Genomic DNA, 19,753 nt, shown 5'->3' on the forward strand with positions numbered 1-19,753 from the left:
TATATGACGCGATCCTCATTTACTTCATTAGACCACTCAGCCATAATATTGGAGAGTTCATATTGCAGTCCGGCTCGGGGCTACATTCCTGCCCGGGCAAACGGTGAGCGATCGAATGGTGCGTGGCGACGCTCATTCCCCACAGCGTTCTTTCCACAGCAAACAAAGCCCCTTTCGATAATTGCACGCACACACATTACCGCGAGCCGAGCCGGTGCAGCATTTCGTCCAATTTGTGTTGATTTGTTGATCGTAATCTGCTGGAATTAGCGGTCCGTTCTTTCCATTCACAAAAGGCACCGCGTCAGCCGGGCGCATAACGGAGCAGAATTATCCGCGCGGCCAGCAGCAGCAGCGGCGGCGCGGCGGCAAACGCGGTCCGTCACCGGCAGGCCGCAGTGCGCTCACCGCTAGCCGCGCACAGTGCGGCCGCAGGCGCTGCGAGTGGCGCTGGCCGGGCCGGGCTAGGCCGCGCCGAACCGCGCGCTGCAGACCGCTTTAATTGGCGCGCTGTAATTATTAAATGCGCCGCCTGCCAGCCTACGTCACCCACGAGTACTTTCGATTGCTCGCTCCGCCGTGCGTGCCCACAACCGACCCGCTTGTATGCAGCGAACGGGCGCAGCGTGATTGAATCATGCTGCCTCTACATCCACGAGGCATGGTTGGCGGTTACCTCTACAACAACCGGTTTCCAGTTGCATCATGTTGTTTTTCCAACGCCGGTTTAACAGGACTATTAAAACTGCGCAATATAACCGTTCCCTGACATAACCAATTTTCCTTTTTTTTACTATTTTTTCCTGCTCTAAATCGAGCAAAAAATTGAACATTTTGGCTCCCTCACTTCTAACGTACATAGAATCAATATATTAAATTAAATAGGCAAATGAAAGAAAACTTAGTCTGTCCACAGTTTGCTGCTTTGGTCGAAAAGTGATAAGTGGTTGACTACTACATGTTGTAATCGGTGATCATCCCAGTGCAAAGAGTGAAAACTAAGGTTGAAAAACTATTTTCAGATTGAATTGTCCGTTTTGAAGGGATATAAGCAGATAAAGGCAGGCTATGCAGACACAGAGAGCTGATCAACTGCTTTCTCTTTTTATTCAAACTGTGAATAAAATATCAGGTATTAAGCTTTCTCCATATAATATTTCGCAAATTCGTTGTGGCTCCTTTCGCTTGTAATCTTGTAAAGAAAATGGAGCATTTTACTTCACTGATACAGCTTTTCGTAAAGGTTTCCAGACCAGAGATTGTGCCATTGCGTAATGTCTGAAGACGACAGTGCGAAACTACCATGTGGATAACATGGGGATGTCTTGCGCTCTGCATGCACACACGTATCATCTAATTTTCCACACTAGGTGGTAACAGGTATATTGCTGTCTCAGTAATGCTATGCCAACTCTTATGACATATGTTTGTTGCTCGTTTCTTTCAGCATTGTTATTGAAGTATCATTGATCGCTTTTCCCACTGTCTGTAATAACGCAATGTCTCAAAACAAAGTCAGTTTTAGGTAAAAAGATTACTCCTTCTTTAAAAAAGGTGTATTTGAACACTAAAAATTTTAGCAGTGCTCCAATGACTAATTGATATCGTTTTATTTTACCCGGTTATTAGTAGAAAAGCAAAGGTCTCTTACAACCAGGAGCAGACAAATACCGATAAATACCGATTATTCAAAACTAAAATATCAGTATACGTTTTAACCGGTCTCATTTTCCCATCCCTATTACAAGGGCTGTCCAGAAAGTAATAGACGTTTATAAACATAAATCAACATTATGAAAAACCAAATTTTATTGTATACGTTTTAAAGGCACAATCTTAAGTTGTTTTTCTACGTAATCACAGTGATGCACTTATCATGCCGGAACACAAATTTTTCAATACCGTCTCTTTAGAAATCTCCCACCTGCTATTGCTTCCATTACCTTATACCGGCCTGCGCTTCGGCATCAACTTAAAGCACTGTGTAGTTAGCTGTGTCCTTATTACCGGAAAAAAGTCGTAGTCACTCGGCGCCAAATCCGGACGGTATGGTGGGCGATGAAGCACATCCCATCCAAAATCCCGTGGGAGCTCTCCAGTACGATTGGCCGTGTGTGGACGTACGTTGACGTAAAAAAGAAAAAAAATTGCGCTTAGTTTTTCCCGAAGCTTCTTTGTATCGCCCTCCGCAATTTTGCAGTGTTTGATAACACCTCTGTGAGTCGATTGTTCCGCCACGCACAAGGAAATAAGAGAGAATCACTCCCTTTTTTTTTTTTTTTAAATCTCCAACCCAGCCGGGAATCGAACCCGGGTCCTTTGGATTGCCAGTCTGTCGCGCTGACAACTTTTTTTTCTTTTTTTCTTTTTTTTTTCAACGGAACCATTTTTTTTAAATTTTTTTTTTTTTTTGAATCCAATGTCAGGCTTACCACCTTTGCTGACATACATGTTGTTGTACAATCGCATAAATAGTGTCTACAAAGTCCATATTTGACAAATAGTGGCTAATTAGAAAATTAATTAATCAAGGAAATGAATAAAACTGAAAATGCCCAAATGAAAGACATGAAGACATTGTGGATAGTACAAATACAAAAGAAACATGCTCCTGTAGCAATGAAATGAAATTCGTGTCGGGGGCGACACCTGCTCACGACCCGACGTTCGATAGAGCAAGAGAGCCATCTATCGACTCGTTCTCCAGACGTTGGTGTAAGACTGGGTCGTCTTCTCGAAATTAATTAAGGGTCCGTAAGTGTGATAGATGTCTATCTCGGCTTCTTCGTCTATCTCATCTCTCACCCGTCACACCCCATCTGGCCGGCGGGTCGGTAAATGTAAGTCGCAAGTAATTAGCGAAGTCTTGCCTATATTTCTTATGCTGTTGCAGCTTCGTGTGTCCATCCAGGAGAAAATTCCAAAAATCAATTTTGTCCTTTTCCGATTCGTTATACACGTAGCCCACCACCATTCCCCGCACCCATGTCACTGCATTGGTTTTTTGGACCGGGAAATAAGATTCTTGGGGGAAAAAAGTGTGTCTGATGAAATTGTGTGAGGGGCGGAGCGTAACAGGAACGCCAATATCTGTTGTGCCAAGTGCCACACTGGAGCCGTCCCACTACATGCTAAACGATGTTCATCAGTGTCCACTGTTGCGCAGCCTAAACATAGTGGAGTGTCTGCCAAATGAATCGCGTGCCGCCGCCCTTAGAAGCCATGATCTTATCAATTCCGAATTTTTTCAACCGAAAATTTCCAACTAAAAATGTGTTGCATTATTAATCGAATGCCCGTCGTATTTACAATCTCCCTGCTCGGGTATGGTGGCAGCAGCCAGTTACGTCTCAGAGACCAATGAGTTACAAACAATTTCAAATTCATCGTTAGTTAAGAAGTGGAAAATAATCCGTGTTTATGACAGGATAATGTTGATGTGATTACACTTTCTCATCTGAAGTATGTGCACATCCTTTGTAACGCGGAAGTGACCAACAAAGGCCAGTAGGGACACAATCGTCGATATAAGAGAAGGCCGAGGATATTGTGTTGTCAGTAGAAAAACAGTCACAGAGAATGGATCTCTCATGAGTGCTCAGAAACTTCGCATATGGTGTGTTCTCTGGATGTCAAGTATAGTACTCCGTCCGAACTGGCCTTGGAAAGCCCAACAGTACCAACCGGTCGACGTTGTCATCCTCTCAGCCTTGGAGCGTCACCGCATGCGGATACGGAGGGGCATGTGGACAGCACACCGCTCTCCCGGCCGTACTTTAGTTTACGAGACCGGAGCAGATATTTCTCAATCAAGTAGCTCCTCAGATTGCCTCACAAGGACTCATTGGACCCCGCTTGCCAACACTGCTCGGCATCCAAATAAATACTGGCCCACACGGACAGGGCTTAACTTTGATGATCTGATGGGAACCGGTGTTACCACTGCAGCAAGCCCGTTGGCACTGGTCCCCATATACCACTCAAGAAAAAGTTAAATGTGGATACGAGCACATTTTTACAGCATTGTGTGCTGTGTATAGTTCAGAAACAATACGCAGATGGTGATAATCCAGCATTTGTGACGCAATGGTTCGTAGTCAACAACGTTCCTTAAATCGACTGGCCTCCTCAGTCAAGACGTGAAAATTATGGAACACATTGACGATGACATCTTCAATTTTTTGGTCCTGTCCTCAGTTGCGCGTAATACTACGGTATGTTGATGATTTTCACTTATGGACCGTCTGACAGCAACTGAATAAAACACAATTTTAGTGCCATTTAGTGCCATTTGGCACCAAAATTGTGTTTTATTCAGTTGCTGTCAGACGGTCCATAAGTGAAAATCATCAACATACCGTAACATTGACGATGAGTTAGAGCGTCGACTTCGGTCCAGATCACAGCGCCCCACATCACAATCTTCCCTGGTTTCGGCTCTTGAGGAAGCATGGCTGCTGTTCTTCCACACAAATCCGCAAAGCCGTGGAAAGTGTCCACAGCATATTTCAGTCTGTCATAAAGGCGAATGGTGGACGCAACTAACACTATTGTTCGCTAGTAGCTGTCCGGATGCTTTTGACCAGATAGTGTACATTTCCTTTGTTATGATGATGTAATATGTGGTCTAATAAATTGTAGGAAATACTAGAGAGCACTTTAAATGGAAAAGAATGTAGGAGTTCATGTACGAGGTAGGAAATGAGAAATACGATATAGGTGTTACGAGAGTTCGCAAAGAACGTATGGGTCATAATCTCCAACTGGAATAAGACAGGTAGGGTGTTTTAAGATTGGAAGCATGGAAGATATCAGGGATGGGATAATGGCGGAGAAAGGGAGTTGAAATTACGCCTGCGAAAGGCCAATGAATGCTAGCGGAAGGGGGGGGGGGGGTGGTTGAGGTGGAGGGGGGGGGGAGGCTGTTAAGTATTGATAGAGGTGTGGCATTAGTCCGTATGGAGTTAACGGAGTTGGATAGGGAAAGGGGTATCAAAATTAGGTCGGACGGACAGAGGAAGACGAAATGGTGTCAGTTGTGGACACAGGTGGCGCTAAATTGACAAGAGATACAGCCTGTACAGCTAGGGGAATTTGCTCGTGTTTCGCTGAGTGCAAAGGTTCGAATGTTTGGGTGGATTATCAAGGTAACACATCTGATTATAACTACAGGAATATGGTGGTGGAATTGGATGGGTGGAATGATGTATCAACCAGGCACGTGGAAATATTCAATGCTGGATCCTTAGGAGGAAGGTCGCCGTTACATTTTTTGGGAGTTTGAGAGGCGGGGATAATTGCAAGTGTTGCAGAATGAAAGATTTTTTCAAGTTAGGACTATCTGCGTGAAGGTGATTTGCATTGAGAACAGAGGTTTATTGTGTCGTGATCTTTGTTCTGGATATATTGGCTGCAGCATATTGTTTTAAGTGTTAACATTTCTGGGCACACCAGCTGGTGTGGCCGTGCCGTTCTAGGCGCTCCAGTCTGGAACCGCGTGACCGCTACGGTCGCATGTTCGAATCCTGCCTCGGGCATTGATGTGTGTGATGTCCTTAGGTTAGTTAGGTTTAAGCAGTTCTAAATTCTAGGGGACTGAGGACCACAGATGTTAAGTCCCATAGTGCTCAGAGCCATTTGAACCATCTGGACACTGGAAGTAAATAATGGTGTCAGGGAATTATGTGAACGTCGGTTTGGTTGGTTGATTTTAGAAGAGGGGACCAACATGCGAGGTCATCGGTCCCATCGTATTAGATAAGAGTGGGGAAGGAAGTCGGCTGTGCCATTTCAAACGAACCATACCGGCATTTGTCTGGAGCGATTTAGGGAAATCACAGAAAAACTAAACCAGGATGGCCGGACGCGGGTTTGAACCGTCGTCCTCCCTAATAGAATCCAGGGTGCTAACCACTGCGGCACCTCGCTCGGTAGAGCAGCGGTATAAGTGGGATAAGGATACTACAGAAATGGACAGACGTTCGGATCTATCAATCGAGGTTGCAGTAGGCTTCCCACACGACCTTGTCCACAGTGATCTGGAAGTTAATGGTTCAAAAATGGTTCAAATGGCTCTGAGCACTATGTGACTTAACGTCTGAGGTCATCAGTCGCCTAGAACTTAGAAATAATTAAAGCTAACTAACCTAAGAACATCACACACATCCATGCCCGAGGTAGGATTCGAACCTGCGATAGTAGCGGTAGCTCGGCTCCAGGCTGTAGCGCCTAAAACCGGACGGCCACTCCGGCCGGCTCGAAGTTAATGGACTTGATTACAGTAGTGAGGCCCAACAAGAGCACAGTGAATGTGGTTGTCTGGGTTTAGGAGCAGAGTGAGGGGTAGTGGTGGCGTAGTATTAGTCAAGTTTGAAAGTTGGGCATTAAAGTATTTGATTTCGGTCGTATCATTCTTAGGTACGATTTGTATGTACTGTAGTATTTTTGTGTTTTAAAATTTAGGTTCATTCTGGAACGAAATGAAAGCGTAAGTGGTAAGACATGTCTGCTGTAATGTGCTAGTGTAAGATGATGTTAAGAAGATATGTAATTTATTGCGACAACTCCTTAGATTCAGTAAAAATAGTCTTTTATAGCTTCTTCGGAATATAGGGAGGGGCTTCTGTACTGATTCGCTTGTCTTTTTAGTCCATGGAATGGAGTCTGTGAGACAGAAAGTTGGTGTTGATTGGAACTTGTGATGATGACGTATTCCAGACGCTTTTGCTAGCATAGTGTACACGTACAGAGTATCACTGGGGTGGACCTGAGCTGTAACTTTCACACAGTGTTGAGGCGGCATCAGAGGATCGCCTTTAGTGACGCGCGGCGCTCTCCTGTTGGCAGGCGACGGAGCTGCCCGACGTGGCGCCGCCGCTGGTGCTGCCCGGGGCGCCGGCGGCCGTGCGCTGCAATGGCGGCGTCCTGACGCCCGTGGCCGCGGGACCTCCGCCCGCCAAGGAGCTGCACCGCGACAAGGGTCAGTCACTCGCCGCGGCGAGCTCTCCATTTCCATTTCAACTTCTTGCTGAAGTAGTCACCATGTTCAATATTACTTATTACACATGTTCTGCGTCCAAGCGGTTTCGTTCTCAGCTTCCTCCACACATTGTTTGTTTCTTTCTCAGCGCGTTTCTTCACGAAAATCTTTCCGGCCGGAATACAGGACTTGTTACAAGTAGGGATCAGATACTTCAGCTAAGCTTCCACAAATAAAACCTGTGAACTCAAACCACACACCCGTACGCCCAAAAATTCCTTGTACTTCGTAGTCATCACAAAAGATTTACAGGTTCCAGTCACATTAGTGAGACCATTCTTATATTCGACATCAACATGCAATAACCACTAATACCGAGCGAGGTGGCGGAGTGGTTGGACACTGGGCTCGCATTCGGGAGGACGACGGTTCAATCCCGCGTCTGGCCATCCTGATTTAGGTTTTCCGTGATTTCCCTAAATCCCTCCAGGTAAATGCCGGGATGGTTCGTTTGAAAGGGCACGGCCGACTTTCTTTCCCATCCTTCCCTAATCCGATGAGACCGATGACCTCGCTGTCTGGTCTCCTTCCCCAAACAATCCAATCCAATAACCACTAACATACTGCATGTGACAGCGCGAGGTACATAAAGTGTGTCCAGCTGAAGCTGGCAACAGTGCACTCATTATCGTAATGTGGAACGGCTATTTTATCCAACGTCCAAAATGGCATGAAAATTGGGTTTTGGGACGAATGTGGAATCACTTGTAAAACAGCTAGGTTGGAAAACTGCTCGCGTGCCACCGCCGTCGAAGTACACTGACGAAAAGAAATCGCAGCACAAAAAGTTTTATGTAAAGAAATTTCTGGAATAAATTTGCCGCCGGCCGGTGTGGCCGTGCGGTTCTAGGCGCTTCAGTCTGGAACCGCCTGACCGCTACGGTCGCAGTTTCGAATCCTGCCTTGGGCATGGATGAGTGTGATGTCCTTAGGTTGGCTACGTTTAAGTAGTTCTAAGTTCTAGGCGACTGATGACCTCAGAAGTTAAGTCGCATAGTGCTCAGAGCAATTTGAACCAATACATTTGCTAGCCAGCATATTTACGTGATTAACGTTACCAGATCAGAGGTTGATGTAAGCGTGAGATAAGCCATTGAAAATGTGAAGTGCTGGTTCATTAATAACGAGTGTGACTGTCGGAATGTTGAATGCAAGCATGATAACTTGCATGCATTGCGTAGCAGAGTTTTAGGATATCAGTTTGTGGGATAGAGTTTCATGACTTGATCGGTCAATACAGGGACGGTTAATATTGTTTCTGGGTGACCGATAATGGTCCATATGTGTTTGACTAGAGGCAGGTTTGGTTATCGAGCAGGCCAAGGCAACATTTCCGCCATCCGTAGAGCACGGTGCATTACAACTTCGGTATATGGGAGACCGTTAGCCTGTTGGGAAATCCCCCCTCGAATGATATTCATGAACGGCAGCAGAATAGTTCGAATCACAAGATTGAAGTAGAAATTTGCACTCAGGCTGCATGGGGCAACTACGAGAGTCATACGAAATTGCACCGCAGACCATAATGCCAGGTGTGCGTGGAGTTTGTCTACCACACAGACAGATTAGTGGCAGGCCCTCAACTGGCCTGTCTCTAACCCACATCACCTGCACCGAGGCACAATCACCTTTCGTCAAGAAACAGACATCTAAGCTGCCCTCCAATGAGCTTTTGCTTGACACCACTAAACCTGCAGATGGCTGTGGTTTGGGGTCAGTCGAATGCACGCTACAGGCCGTCTGTAGCGGAGCTGTCCTTGAAGTAACCGATCTGTAATAGTTCAGTTGTCTCTGTGTGCCAACTGCTGCTAAAATGCCGCTGCAGACGCAGTACAACGCTCCAGAGACATAGAGTGGTCTTTCCACTCTATAGTGTCAAGTGGCTATCAGGGGCCCGGTATGTTTGTGGCTGTAGATTTTCGTGACCACTGCTGCCAATTGCTACATTTCTGCCATTTCTCTTATTCTGCAATATTACAGAACGAACATCCCGTTTCTAGTTTTATTGCGTGACCTCGTTTAAACCCAGTGAGGTGCTGACAGTGGTGTCTTCGACGCCTTAAAGGCATTCTTGACTGACATCCACTCACCACGTGCAGTCTCAGAGTTAACTAACGCTAATGCTCGTTACTGAATGTGTTTAACGCAATCCTCCCGTGCTTCGTCATATTGGCGCTATTAGTGCCTCTCTCATCCTTCTGGCGTAAGATTTTAATAGACATCATCTTTCACATATAGAAACACGCTTGCAAACTTTCGTTTATGTCGCACAACTACTTCTTGGTGCTGGGACTTTTCTTTCCGTCATGTGCATGCTACCTGGCGCTACTCAAAACGATAGATGACAGGGCTGATTACCTGTCTGCACGTTTCCCAGTGGTCCCCGCTGCTAAGGACGATTATTGAGGCTTTTGACAGGTGATCACATTAATGAGACCAGTTTCATTAATGTAGTAGCCACAGTTCTGGAAAAATTCCATCAATTTGACCGACCTCACTTCCATCATTTAGTCCGTTATGTATTTCACCCAGATGTCTGAGCCACGTGCTCTTATAGCCACTATTGTTTCTTCCCTCTCGATACCCTTGTCTATTAGAATTCCCATATTACTGTGCGCAGTACGCCTGCTTTCCTGCAGTTTCCCTTATAAGTACAGCGACATCGCACTCCATTACCCAAAACTATTGTTTCTTCCCTCTCGATACCCTTGTCTATTAGAATTCCCATATTACTGTGCGCAGTACGCCTGTTTTCCTGCAGTTTCCCTTATAAGTACAGCGACATCGCACTCCATTACCCAAACTCTTGCAAAATTAACTTCGAAAGTTCGTTTCTCCAAGCATTTTACTCCATCTTCCCACCCAAATCCAATCTCCTTCCCATAATTTCATTTTACCCGAATTTTTTGCATGAAAGAATTCCAGCCACAGGTCCTGGGTGATCCATGTGTTAGGACCCACCACCGTGTCTTCGTACACGAATTACTTAATTGGGTACGATTTGGAGGAGCGTGTGATCTGCACAGAGCTCTCCTTGCCGTTTGTGTTTTCGTAACTTCGAGCCGCTAGTACTGTGTCAAGTAGCTTCTCTTTTGGCACCACGAGGCTGAGATCGGGTTCTCCCCGCAAGAAAAATGGCCGACATTCCGGTAATCAAACCTTTCTTCTCCACATGACTGACCTCTCAGATACGGAGATGGTCGGTCTACTGAAGATGACCTTCATTCAGACTATAGCAGCTCCAACTTCAACACCTTCGTCACCGTTACTATCACTATTACATCACCAATGTAGATATCAATCGTCGCATCAAGACCATTTGATTAAACTGGTAATATTCGTAGTTTTCTACCATATTTCTGAGTTAGTGTTGACGTTGGAGTTTGTTGTCTTCAGTACCTGAATCACTGTACGGCGTTCACTTAGCTGTTGTCAGACCGAATCCCGAATAAGGTAATTTGGTGACCCATCAATTTAAACGAGTTTTGGAATACGATTCGAGAGCCATCCGAAAGTGGCTCCAGTGAAAAGCTTGCTGATCAGTCACTAAAAAGTCTTCCAGCGGTTGGAAACCATATCCTGTGAATAGATTTGTGGACTACCACTAAATATTTCTCGACAAAATTAGGTTTTATATATCACGACACAGAAACTATTTCTGACCAAGTGGACTCGTTAGAACGTTCGAAAATAGGGAAGCTTTGCTTGTACAGACGAGGAACACAACATAACAGTTTCTGAGAAACCAGTGAGTACGTGCTTTCGATCCGTTGCACGTGTAGTTAAGGTGTCATAATTCGTTATCTTGAATGGTGGTCTAGAGGTATAATATCTCCTTTTAGTTCGTAATCAAGCTACTTGCCCGTGTATTTTAATCTAAATTATTACATTATTTTTTCTGTTTGATAGAAAACGTATGCTATCAAGTAAGCTATACTGGCTAAAACGATTCTACTACCAATATTATTTCGGAAGTCGTTCCGGAATATTTTCTGAATATTTTGCTTTAAGGGGCTCTTAGTTTTCAATTTTCCGCCAGAGATAATGGAATTATAAATAACTTCGTTTGTTGCGTAAGTTAGCTTTGTTTCTGTGAAAATGTCTCCATAATAGCGTCAATTCCTCCAGTACGCAGTCGTCAAAATAAACATCAAAAGACTTATAGTAATGCAAAAAATTTCAAAGCACGAGTATTATGGTTGCCTTCGCTGTGGTCAACATTTCAGCATACCCCCATTGCCCCGCTTGCCCTTCGCATTCAGTGACCCAACATACGAATTTCGTATTGACCAATTCTTTATCAGAAATTTCGTACATACTGGTGTATATCACAACGACGAGCAGAAGCTGCTGGAAAAACGAACCCGAGGCAGATTTGAGCAGTAATGAATGTGGGCGAAGAGTGGACTTGGCGTTACCGTTGTCATCAGTCAGAACCGTGACTGAATGGAAGTTTGTTTCCGAACACACAGCGCATACCATTGACATTTGCCTTGTTTCAACATTTTCAAGTGCAATTTGAGCACGAAAACAAATTCGATTGAGATATCAAACGAAATGCAATTATTCTGCAACATGCCATTGGAAACCACGGATGCGTAATAACAAAACAAACTGAAAATTTCCTTAAGAAATTTCCGATTCTTTGTCTATCCGTGGGAGACACTACTTTCGGTGAATTCTTGGTTTCTATAATTTTCAAGCTGTGGTCATTTCATGTGGAAGGAAATAATATGTTCCATGTCTAGTCTAGGAACGTATGATTTTGGTATTTAGTGGTAAGCCATTTCTAGACGCACACTTCTCCTGATGTGTCTACAAGAGCCAAGATCGAAAAATAAGAAGGCCGAAACAGAAACGCCCAGATTAAAAAGTGTGTAAGGTAAGGACACAGTCATGAATTCTGTTGCATAATCTATACATCGAAGAAAAAATATCTGAAACAGATGAAAATTTCTGGAGGTTCAGGAGAGGGATTAAAATTCAGGGGGGAAAGATATCTAGGATAAAATTCACTGATGATACAGCTATCTAACACAGGAAGATTTACAGGACCTACTGAATGCAAAGAACTGTTTAGCAAACATGGGATGTTGACTGAGAGTAAGCGAAAGAGTGACGGGATTATTAAGGAGCAGCAGGAGTGAGATTACTGAGTACTTAACGTTAATATTTGGTGTCATTTAGTATACGTAATGAAAGAGTTCTGAAATCTGAGTAGCAAAATAGAACATGAAGGAACGAATATATAAAACTGGACTAGTTCAGGCGGAGACAGCAGTATATCGATAAATGAAGTCTACTACTCAAAAGCACAGGCCTTAAGTTCTTGATCTGCCTGAGAATGTAGTTAGGGACTTCAGAAAGCATACTTTACATGTAATCCCATGCTAAGATCAATGCACTGAGAAAGTAGCGCATTGTGAGAAGAGAATGTATGCTCCATGTTTGCTGAAGTTAGCGTTCTGTGTGGTATGGATAGCTGGTGCATCACAGTATGGGAGTAATATGGTGTGGCAAGTGACAACGTACTCCAAAGTTTAATTACGTGAACAGTACGATTCTTGTAGACAAAAGTCCTAAAATTCACACTGATTGACAGTGAAATGCTGTGCATCGTTCAATAAGTCTTACTTCGCCTTAATAATAATATGTAGCCTACTTTTAGAATTCCCTAAATACATCTTGAGTGCATCAGTGCAAGTGAATTGTTGACAATGAGAAAATCGGAAAATAAGAGAATCGAAGTTGGTAGACTGAAAAGGAGAGGTTCTTTGGTGAATCAGCAAGGAGAAAATTAAGGGTTTTTCGGCTATGGGTACAGATAATGTGACAATTGGTACCGTAGTATGTACTGACTTCAGTGCGTTAGTTGTAGGCAAGGCTTTCTGCGTGTCGCAAGGCTGCCAGCGTCATGGTCGTAGACACTGCTTATGAAAATTTTACAGAAAGTTTAGGTGTGATGGCTTTGGTTGGTCGTTGTTAGCAACTGTTGGGAACGGCGGTTTGCCGTTGGTCGGCGCTCGAAATTTTCAGAAAGTTAAGCCGAAAATTCTAGAATACCGGTGTGGGAATCTTGTTAGAGAATTTCCGACTGCGAGAATTGAGATTCTGTCATGGACTTGCTTAAATTAAAGTTCCAGCAGGCTCACTCAAGAAAGGACTGGAGAGCACAAGTTTTGGCAGCATTCGGACGGAGTTGTACGAACAGTTACTCGCTTTTGGGCTGAGTCCTTCCGGCTGTGATCTTTTGCACTCCGGGCAGACTCATAAGAGCAGATGGGACGCGGCACGCCATATTCCAGCACTTCCTGTAACAGTTACTCACTTCGTCTCCTACATTTTGAGTAATGCCCCAGTGATGTGGCAAATTCCAAATTCTTGCTAGATCCTAGACATGTCTTAACAGTTTAATCAATCGTTCCCTTTTGATGTGACCTCTTGGTCATGACTTTGTTCTTTGGGGTTCTTATTCTTTATACCCACCAACCTGCTGATGCAATGATCACCATTGACTTAGGTTTGCATTTGAATTCAGCCAGAACAGATGGGCACGTCCTCCGGTTTGAGCACTTCCACTCACACTTTTCCCACTGATCCACTATTATTACAGTTTTGAGATGAGTACCTAAGCTCGTTTTCTCCAAGCCAGGTATTCGTTTCAGTTTTTGTTTCGATTATTACCTGAAGTTGGTAATCAATAAATGTAGATGATTCAGAATCATTTTTTTCATTCCAGTAGTCGGCTGCCCCCATCACAACTTAGTGATTTATTAATGTTTATAAAGTTACACAGCTACGATTCACATGTAAGGGCCAACACCATTTCCGTTTACCTCTGCACAGAATATTTTTATACTTCTGAGCCATAGTGGCAGGAATGTTTCTACTTAACATCTGCTCTGTTTAACCTTTAAATCTGAAGGGAAAGGAAGGGCTGACCCAATAAAGTGAACATTTCAATTGCAATGTGTTTATTAGCTACCAAAAACAATCTCACATAAACATTGACAGATGGCACTAAGGCTGAATTTGACCATAATTCTAACAAAACAATTCTAGTTAAGACACGTTATGTAGGACCCTTTCAATTCCAATACTTTAGCATTACATGTAAATTAACAGTGGACACACAGCCTCAATTTTTAGCATAAATACTTAGAAGATATTTTTTTAAAACATAACTTGGGCGTTCTTGAAAATCACTACACTAGAGAATCTTGCAGAGTGAACCACGAAATTATTCAAATGCCCTTTGGCTTGTAAGATGGGCTTTTAAGGCACAGAAAGTTACAACTTTGTACAATCATAAAAGTGTAACAACAGAAGAAAGGGCCAAGCTTGTAAGGCCGAAGTTTAACCATGAACGGTGGGACCGACTGAGGGAAGTAATACTTAACATCAAACCAAGATGTTACTCCGTTTGCAACCCCACATAGAAACGTGAACCCAGCAAACGCTACCGAAGAGGAACACACGAGGTCACGGGAAGTCCACCGCCCGTAAACCAAACTTGTAATCTGAAGGGAAGCTCAGCGCTTCGGCAGCCTGCTGCCTCGGCTCACTGAAACACAGGCCACAACCGACAACAGGAGACAAAAAAACTTTTATTAACTTTAACTTTAAAGATTGACCAGTAAATTAACACTATAAAATCAAGGCTAAGAAACAACTAATTACACTCGCGAGTCTTTTCTTTAAGTGAAACAGTACCTGATAAACAAGCGCTAAGAGTGGGAAATTAACTGGACACGAGAACCGACACTCATTAGAACTTAATGACACACATATCGGCCACCTTAAGTGGGCCTGCAAAACTCAACACGGTAACCTTTAGATATATAAAAACTCAGATTTCCCGCAGAGGACATATTGACATGGATTAACCGATATCGTAAGCAAATTGAACACTTGCTAATAATAGCTAATGAACTAACATTCTGCAAATACATCAATATTATGCGGAAGCAGAGCACACGCTCAGCAAGAGGCATCAAATGAAGTCGAACATACATAACATTACGCGTCCAGCAACATCTTACTATACCAATAGCGATCACAATCACAGTTAACTAAGCGCTCTTAGTAATTGGAATACTTAAATTGGTGTCTTGATACTGTGGCGATTTTGCGAACATGTCAGACCATCACTTCGCAAGACCTAAACAGCTTGTCCCTCCAAGGAAGCAGGCACATCCACAGCTCAGGAGGTTGCCGGAGAATGCACAGCGCCGGCCAACTCCGAGCGCCCCCAGTATAACCACGTGATAACTACCTCCCGGCTTCAGCCACGCCGTCTTCGCTTCTGCCGGCCAGCCAATCGCCGAGTCGCGCACCGCCGCCTTCCGTTCCCAGAGAGTTGTTCCTCTTACTCGCGGTCGTCACTCGCTTATCCCGAGCCTTCCCAAGCCCCAAGACAAGCCTCTGTACCAGGAAATCTATAATACTCATATCAAAGATACTACTAGCGCCGGTCCCGCCACGGCTCAGTGGCGTATTTGCACACTGAGGGGGCTACTCGACGCATTTCAGCGGCATATTAATAGAGTGTACCTTACCCCAGTGTGAGCTTGCAAAGGATATGGTTACTGTACGACAGATACCACTCAACTTTCCACAGTTCGTACAACAGCTCTAAACTGAAACCTTCAAAGACCAACAGATTGGTTGAGACTGTCAAGGGGCATTTCCTCCCCTTTTCACCTTGCCTTAAACCTATGGTTACATTTAAGAGCTTTGGCGTTTTTTGCATTGATGGACACAGTATACACAGTGCAGATGGCATGTCTCATAAATGCGGCCAAATCGTATGGTTTTGTGAATCTTTGAAAAGGAAGCTTTAAGAATGTCGAGGAATGAGTAGAAACCACATGAACACCACCTGTAGTGTGTAGACAGCTAACGTTTCTGGATATGTGTTTATGCATATTACTTTTTCCTAATTTTGACACATGCTACGTAAATTTAGAGTATGGCCCATGTTTAGAACCCTGCAATGATCAACAAAATATGATTCATAATCAAAACGTCTTCGGTCCCAGGTTCGATCCCCGCCACTGCCTAAATTTGCCCGCATCTCGTGGTCGTGCGGTAGCGTTCTCGCTTCCCACGCCCGGGTTCCCGGGTTCGATTCCCGGCGGGGTCAGGGATTTTCTCTGCCTCGTGATGGCTGGGTGTTGTGTGCTGTCCTTAGTTTAGATAGGTTTAAGTAGTTCTAAGTTCTAGGGGACTGATGACCATAGATGTTAAGTCCCATAGTGCTCAGAGCCATTTTTTGATCAACAAAAAAGTAACGAAAGTAGATAATCAGTAACTCCCCAGAAACGATCATTATTCTTCGTTTGTTGTCACAAAATACTAAATGGAATTGATTTGAAAACTGACCTATACATTGTCATACGTTGTATATTGCGAACTATCTGATTATTAATCGATTACAGTAATTAAACAACTAAGTGGTAAATCTATTCATGGTTCTTCAACAGTACTCCTGTAATTATCACTATCTACTGTGATAAGAAAATTCGAATTTACAACCAACGAAAGTTTAATAATTATTTTGTAGTTATGAAGCTGACATTAAAGCATACGGGATAAATATTTCTTAATTATTTCACCGTTTTTATCTTCTGTTCACCGACCTTTATATGTTTATAATCTACACTACTTATCGCTTTGCGCTGGATGGCATACGCTGAATGTTACTCTTAAGATGACTATTAATACGTAAAATGTTAAATTATGACCAGTGGTAACTCAGTAATACTACACTGCGTGCGAATACATAAAACTACCGTTCTGTTTCCAAAAGTGAGGTGAAGTGCAGATAATCCCAATCCAGCACAACAGAAAGTACAAAACTGCAAAAAACTTCTCTTTGAACTTCAAACTCCGCTACCACGGAATGAAAAGGTAGTGGTTTGTAGATTATGTGAACAGCAGGCAGAAACACCAATAATTACAGGATATTCTTTGACAATAAAAGGGAAACGTGTCTGGTTTAAAATTCTCTTTCATTTACTGCAGTAAACTCAAGATGGAGAAACCAATAACAGTTGATGAGAAGTGCTGTTTTTGTATTATAAAAAGCAATTTTGTAGAACTGTAGAGAGTTTAGGAAATGTCATTTTAAATATATACCAGTTTCAATCCTGTTTTCTGCATTTCCTTCTTGCACCTCCCCCCAACTAATCCATGCTTTTTGTTAGGCCATTTAGTAATTATTCATACGGTCAGTGTAATCCAAAACATATTTCATTATAGGTTTATTTTCAATTTCTTATTTTTCATTTTTTAATGTTTAAGAATTATCTAGGATTCCATGGAACAAAAAATAGGTTTGATATGGAAACGCAAACGAATTACGATATGTTGCACAAATTTGCTGTGTCATCGTTGTTATTTTTTAATTTTTCTAGGTGGTTCTTATGGAGCTTTCGGTTAAACGTATTGATATGTGGAGATTGTGTAGTTTGCGTCTTGGAGATTAGTTTTGGTTTGGTTCCTTCCTTTCCTGCATTCATTCATTGGAACCTATTTTATTTACTAATCAGGAGTCATAAAAAGACATAAATGCCACTTACTTTCCAGTATAATTATGTATTTTGCTAGTATTTAAAATAGTTTTCCTAAACTTTTATAGATATTTTATGTACTCTTTATTGATGCAATTGGTTGTACGATAGAATTAGTGAAAAATTATTTAGTTAATAAACAAGTGCAGTATCAACGGACCTTCACGCTGTCTAACAGTTTATTCCACTTTTATAATTCGTGATCTTTGGAGACACTTCGCACATCCCTGTGGTTAAGGAATGTTGGCTAGATACCATGTATCCTTTTCGATAAGTTCCACTGTCTCATATTAAGGACGTTAAGTGATTGGTAAACTTTAAACCATATTTTAGTTTCCGTATCATGTAATTTGTTAATGATAAAAAGGTAACATGTGTTCTATTTTTACTGATACCATTTTTGTCTTTGTACTTTTTCTAGCCTTTGATAATGACGAAACGTGCAAAACATATTGGAATGATAAAACTGTGGTCAAGACATCTCAAAGATTTAGAAACAGTGTACTGTAAACAACCAGCGGTACCAACACAACCTTACTCCTCCACCGGTTACAAATATTTCAAGTTTGTGACCGGAATCTTGTGACGTTAGTTGCTGCAATGATTCGAAAAAATCGTGTGACCAAAGACAGAGGCAAGTTAATAGAAAAGTGCCGTTGTAAAGATATGTACGTGTCACTGTACGATGTTTGTGTAGTCATCAATATCCAACTTTCCCTCCAACGATGACAGTTTTGTGAACCGAAACAGGTAAGGAATAAACTTAATCTAGTACAGCTGCTGATATACAATGCACTAGTTCAAGTACTTGTCAGCTGTAACTGTTACTCCAAGGAAACCTCAAAGAGATTTAAATGCGTACAATGGTCGCTTCGTCTCGCAGTTCTTCTACGAAAATCTTCGCCAAAAGTTAGAAATGAAAGAAAAGAATAAGAAGCATAACTAAATATAGTTTTAGCAGTTACGAAACATTTTCTTCCCCCCCTCCTCCCCCCCCCCCCCCCACACACACACACACTGTTTGTGGCATGGTCGAAAGAGCGAGGTGCCAAAGCAAGTTTCGTAAGTCGCAACGCAACCACCAGAGGTCGCTGTTCAGACGCGTTGAAGTATGAGCGACACCAGCGTAGCCACACCTCTAAGAATTTCCCTACGTCGCCGTAACTGCTTTTCTACGCTAAAGAGCCGAATAAAGTAGTATAAGCAGGCGTATTCAAACACAGAGATATGTAAACTGGCAGAATACGGCGCTGCAGTTGGCAGCGCCTATATAAAACAACAAGTGTCTGGCGCAGTTGTATATCGGTTCCTACTGCTATAATCGTAGGTTATCAAGATTTACGTGAGGCTGAACGTGATGTTACAGTCAGCGCAGGAGCGATGGGACACAATATCTCCGAGGTGGCGATGAAGTGGGGATTTTCCCGTACGACCATTTCACAATGTACCTTGAATATCTGGGACCGTGACTATTCGGAATTCGCTAAAACATCAAATCTCGAACATCACTGCGGCCGGAAAATATCCTGGAAGAGCGGAACCAACGACGACTGACGAGAATCATTCAGCGTGACAGAACTGTGACCCTTACGCAAATTACTAAAGATTTCAACGCTGGGCCATCAACAAGTGTCAGCGTGCGAACCATTCAACGATACATCATCGATATGGGCTTTCGAAGCTGAAAGCCCACTCGTGTACCCTTGATGACTGCACAACACAAAGCTTTACGCTTCTCCTGGTCCCGCCAACTCCGACATTGTACTAATGACTGGAAACGTGTTGCCTGATCAGACGAGTCTCGTTTCAAATTGTATCGAGCGGATGGACCAGTACGGGTATGAAGACAACACCATGAACGCAAGGACCCTACATGTCAGCAGGGCACTGTTCAAGCTGGTGGAGGCTCTGTAATGGTGTGTGTGTGTGTGTGTGTGTGTGTGTGTGTGTGTGTGTGTGCGTGCGCGCAGTTGGAGTGATATGGGACCCCTATCACGTCTAGGTACGACTCTGACAGGTGACAAGTACGTAAGCATCCTCTCCGATCACCTGCATCCATTCATGTCCATTATGCTTTCCGACGGTCTAGGGCAATTCCATCAGGACAATGCGACACTCAACGCGTCCAGAATTGCTACAG

The 19,753-nt window shown here is 43.3% G+C and overlaps 1 protein-coding gene across 1 annotated transcript in view; it reads left to right on the forward strand.

Moving 5' to 3' along the window:
- The first annotated feature begins 523 nt into the window (after positions 1-523).
- The window catches only part of LOC124606160 (dipeptidase 1-like), a 369,120-nt gene continuing 349,890 nt past the window's right edge, over positions 524-19,753 (forward strand). The window contains exons 1-2 of the mRNA XM_047138127.1: positions 524-604; positions 6,847-6,979. Coding sequence (XP_046994083.1) covers positions 524-604; positions 6,847-6,979 — 214 coding nt within the window. The remainder of the gene's footprint in view (positions 605-6,846; positions 6,980-19,753) is intronic.

The sequence above is a fragment of the Schistocerca americana genome, chromosome 3 (assembly GCF_021461395.2).
Source record: "Schistocerca americana isolate TAMUIC-IGC-003095 chromosome 3, iqSchAmer2.1, whole genome shotgun sequence".
NCBI classification, from domain to species: domain Eukaryota; kingdom Metazoa; phylum Arthropoda; class Insecta; order Orthoptera; family Acrididae; genus Schistocerca; species Schistocerca americana.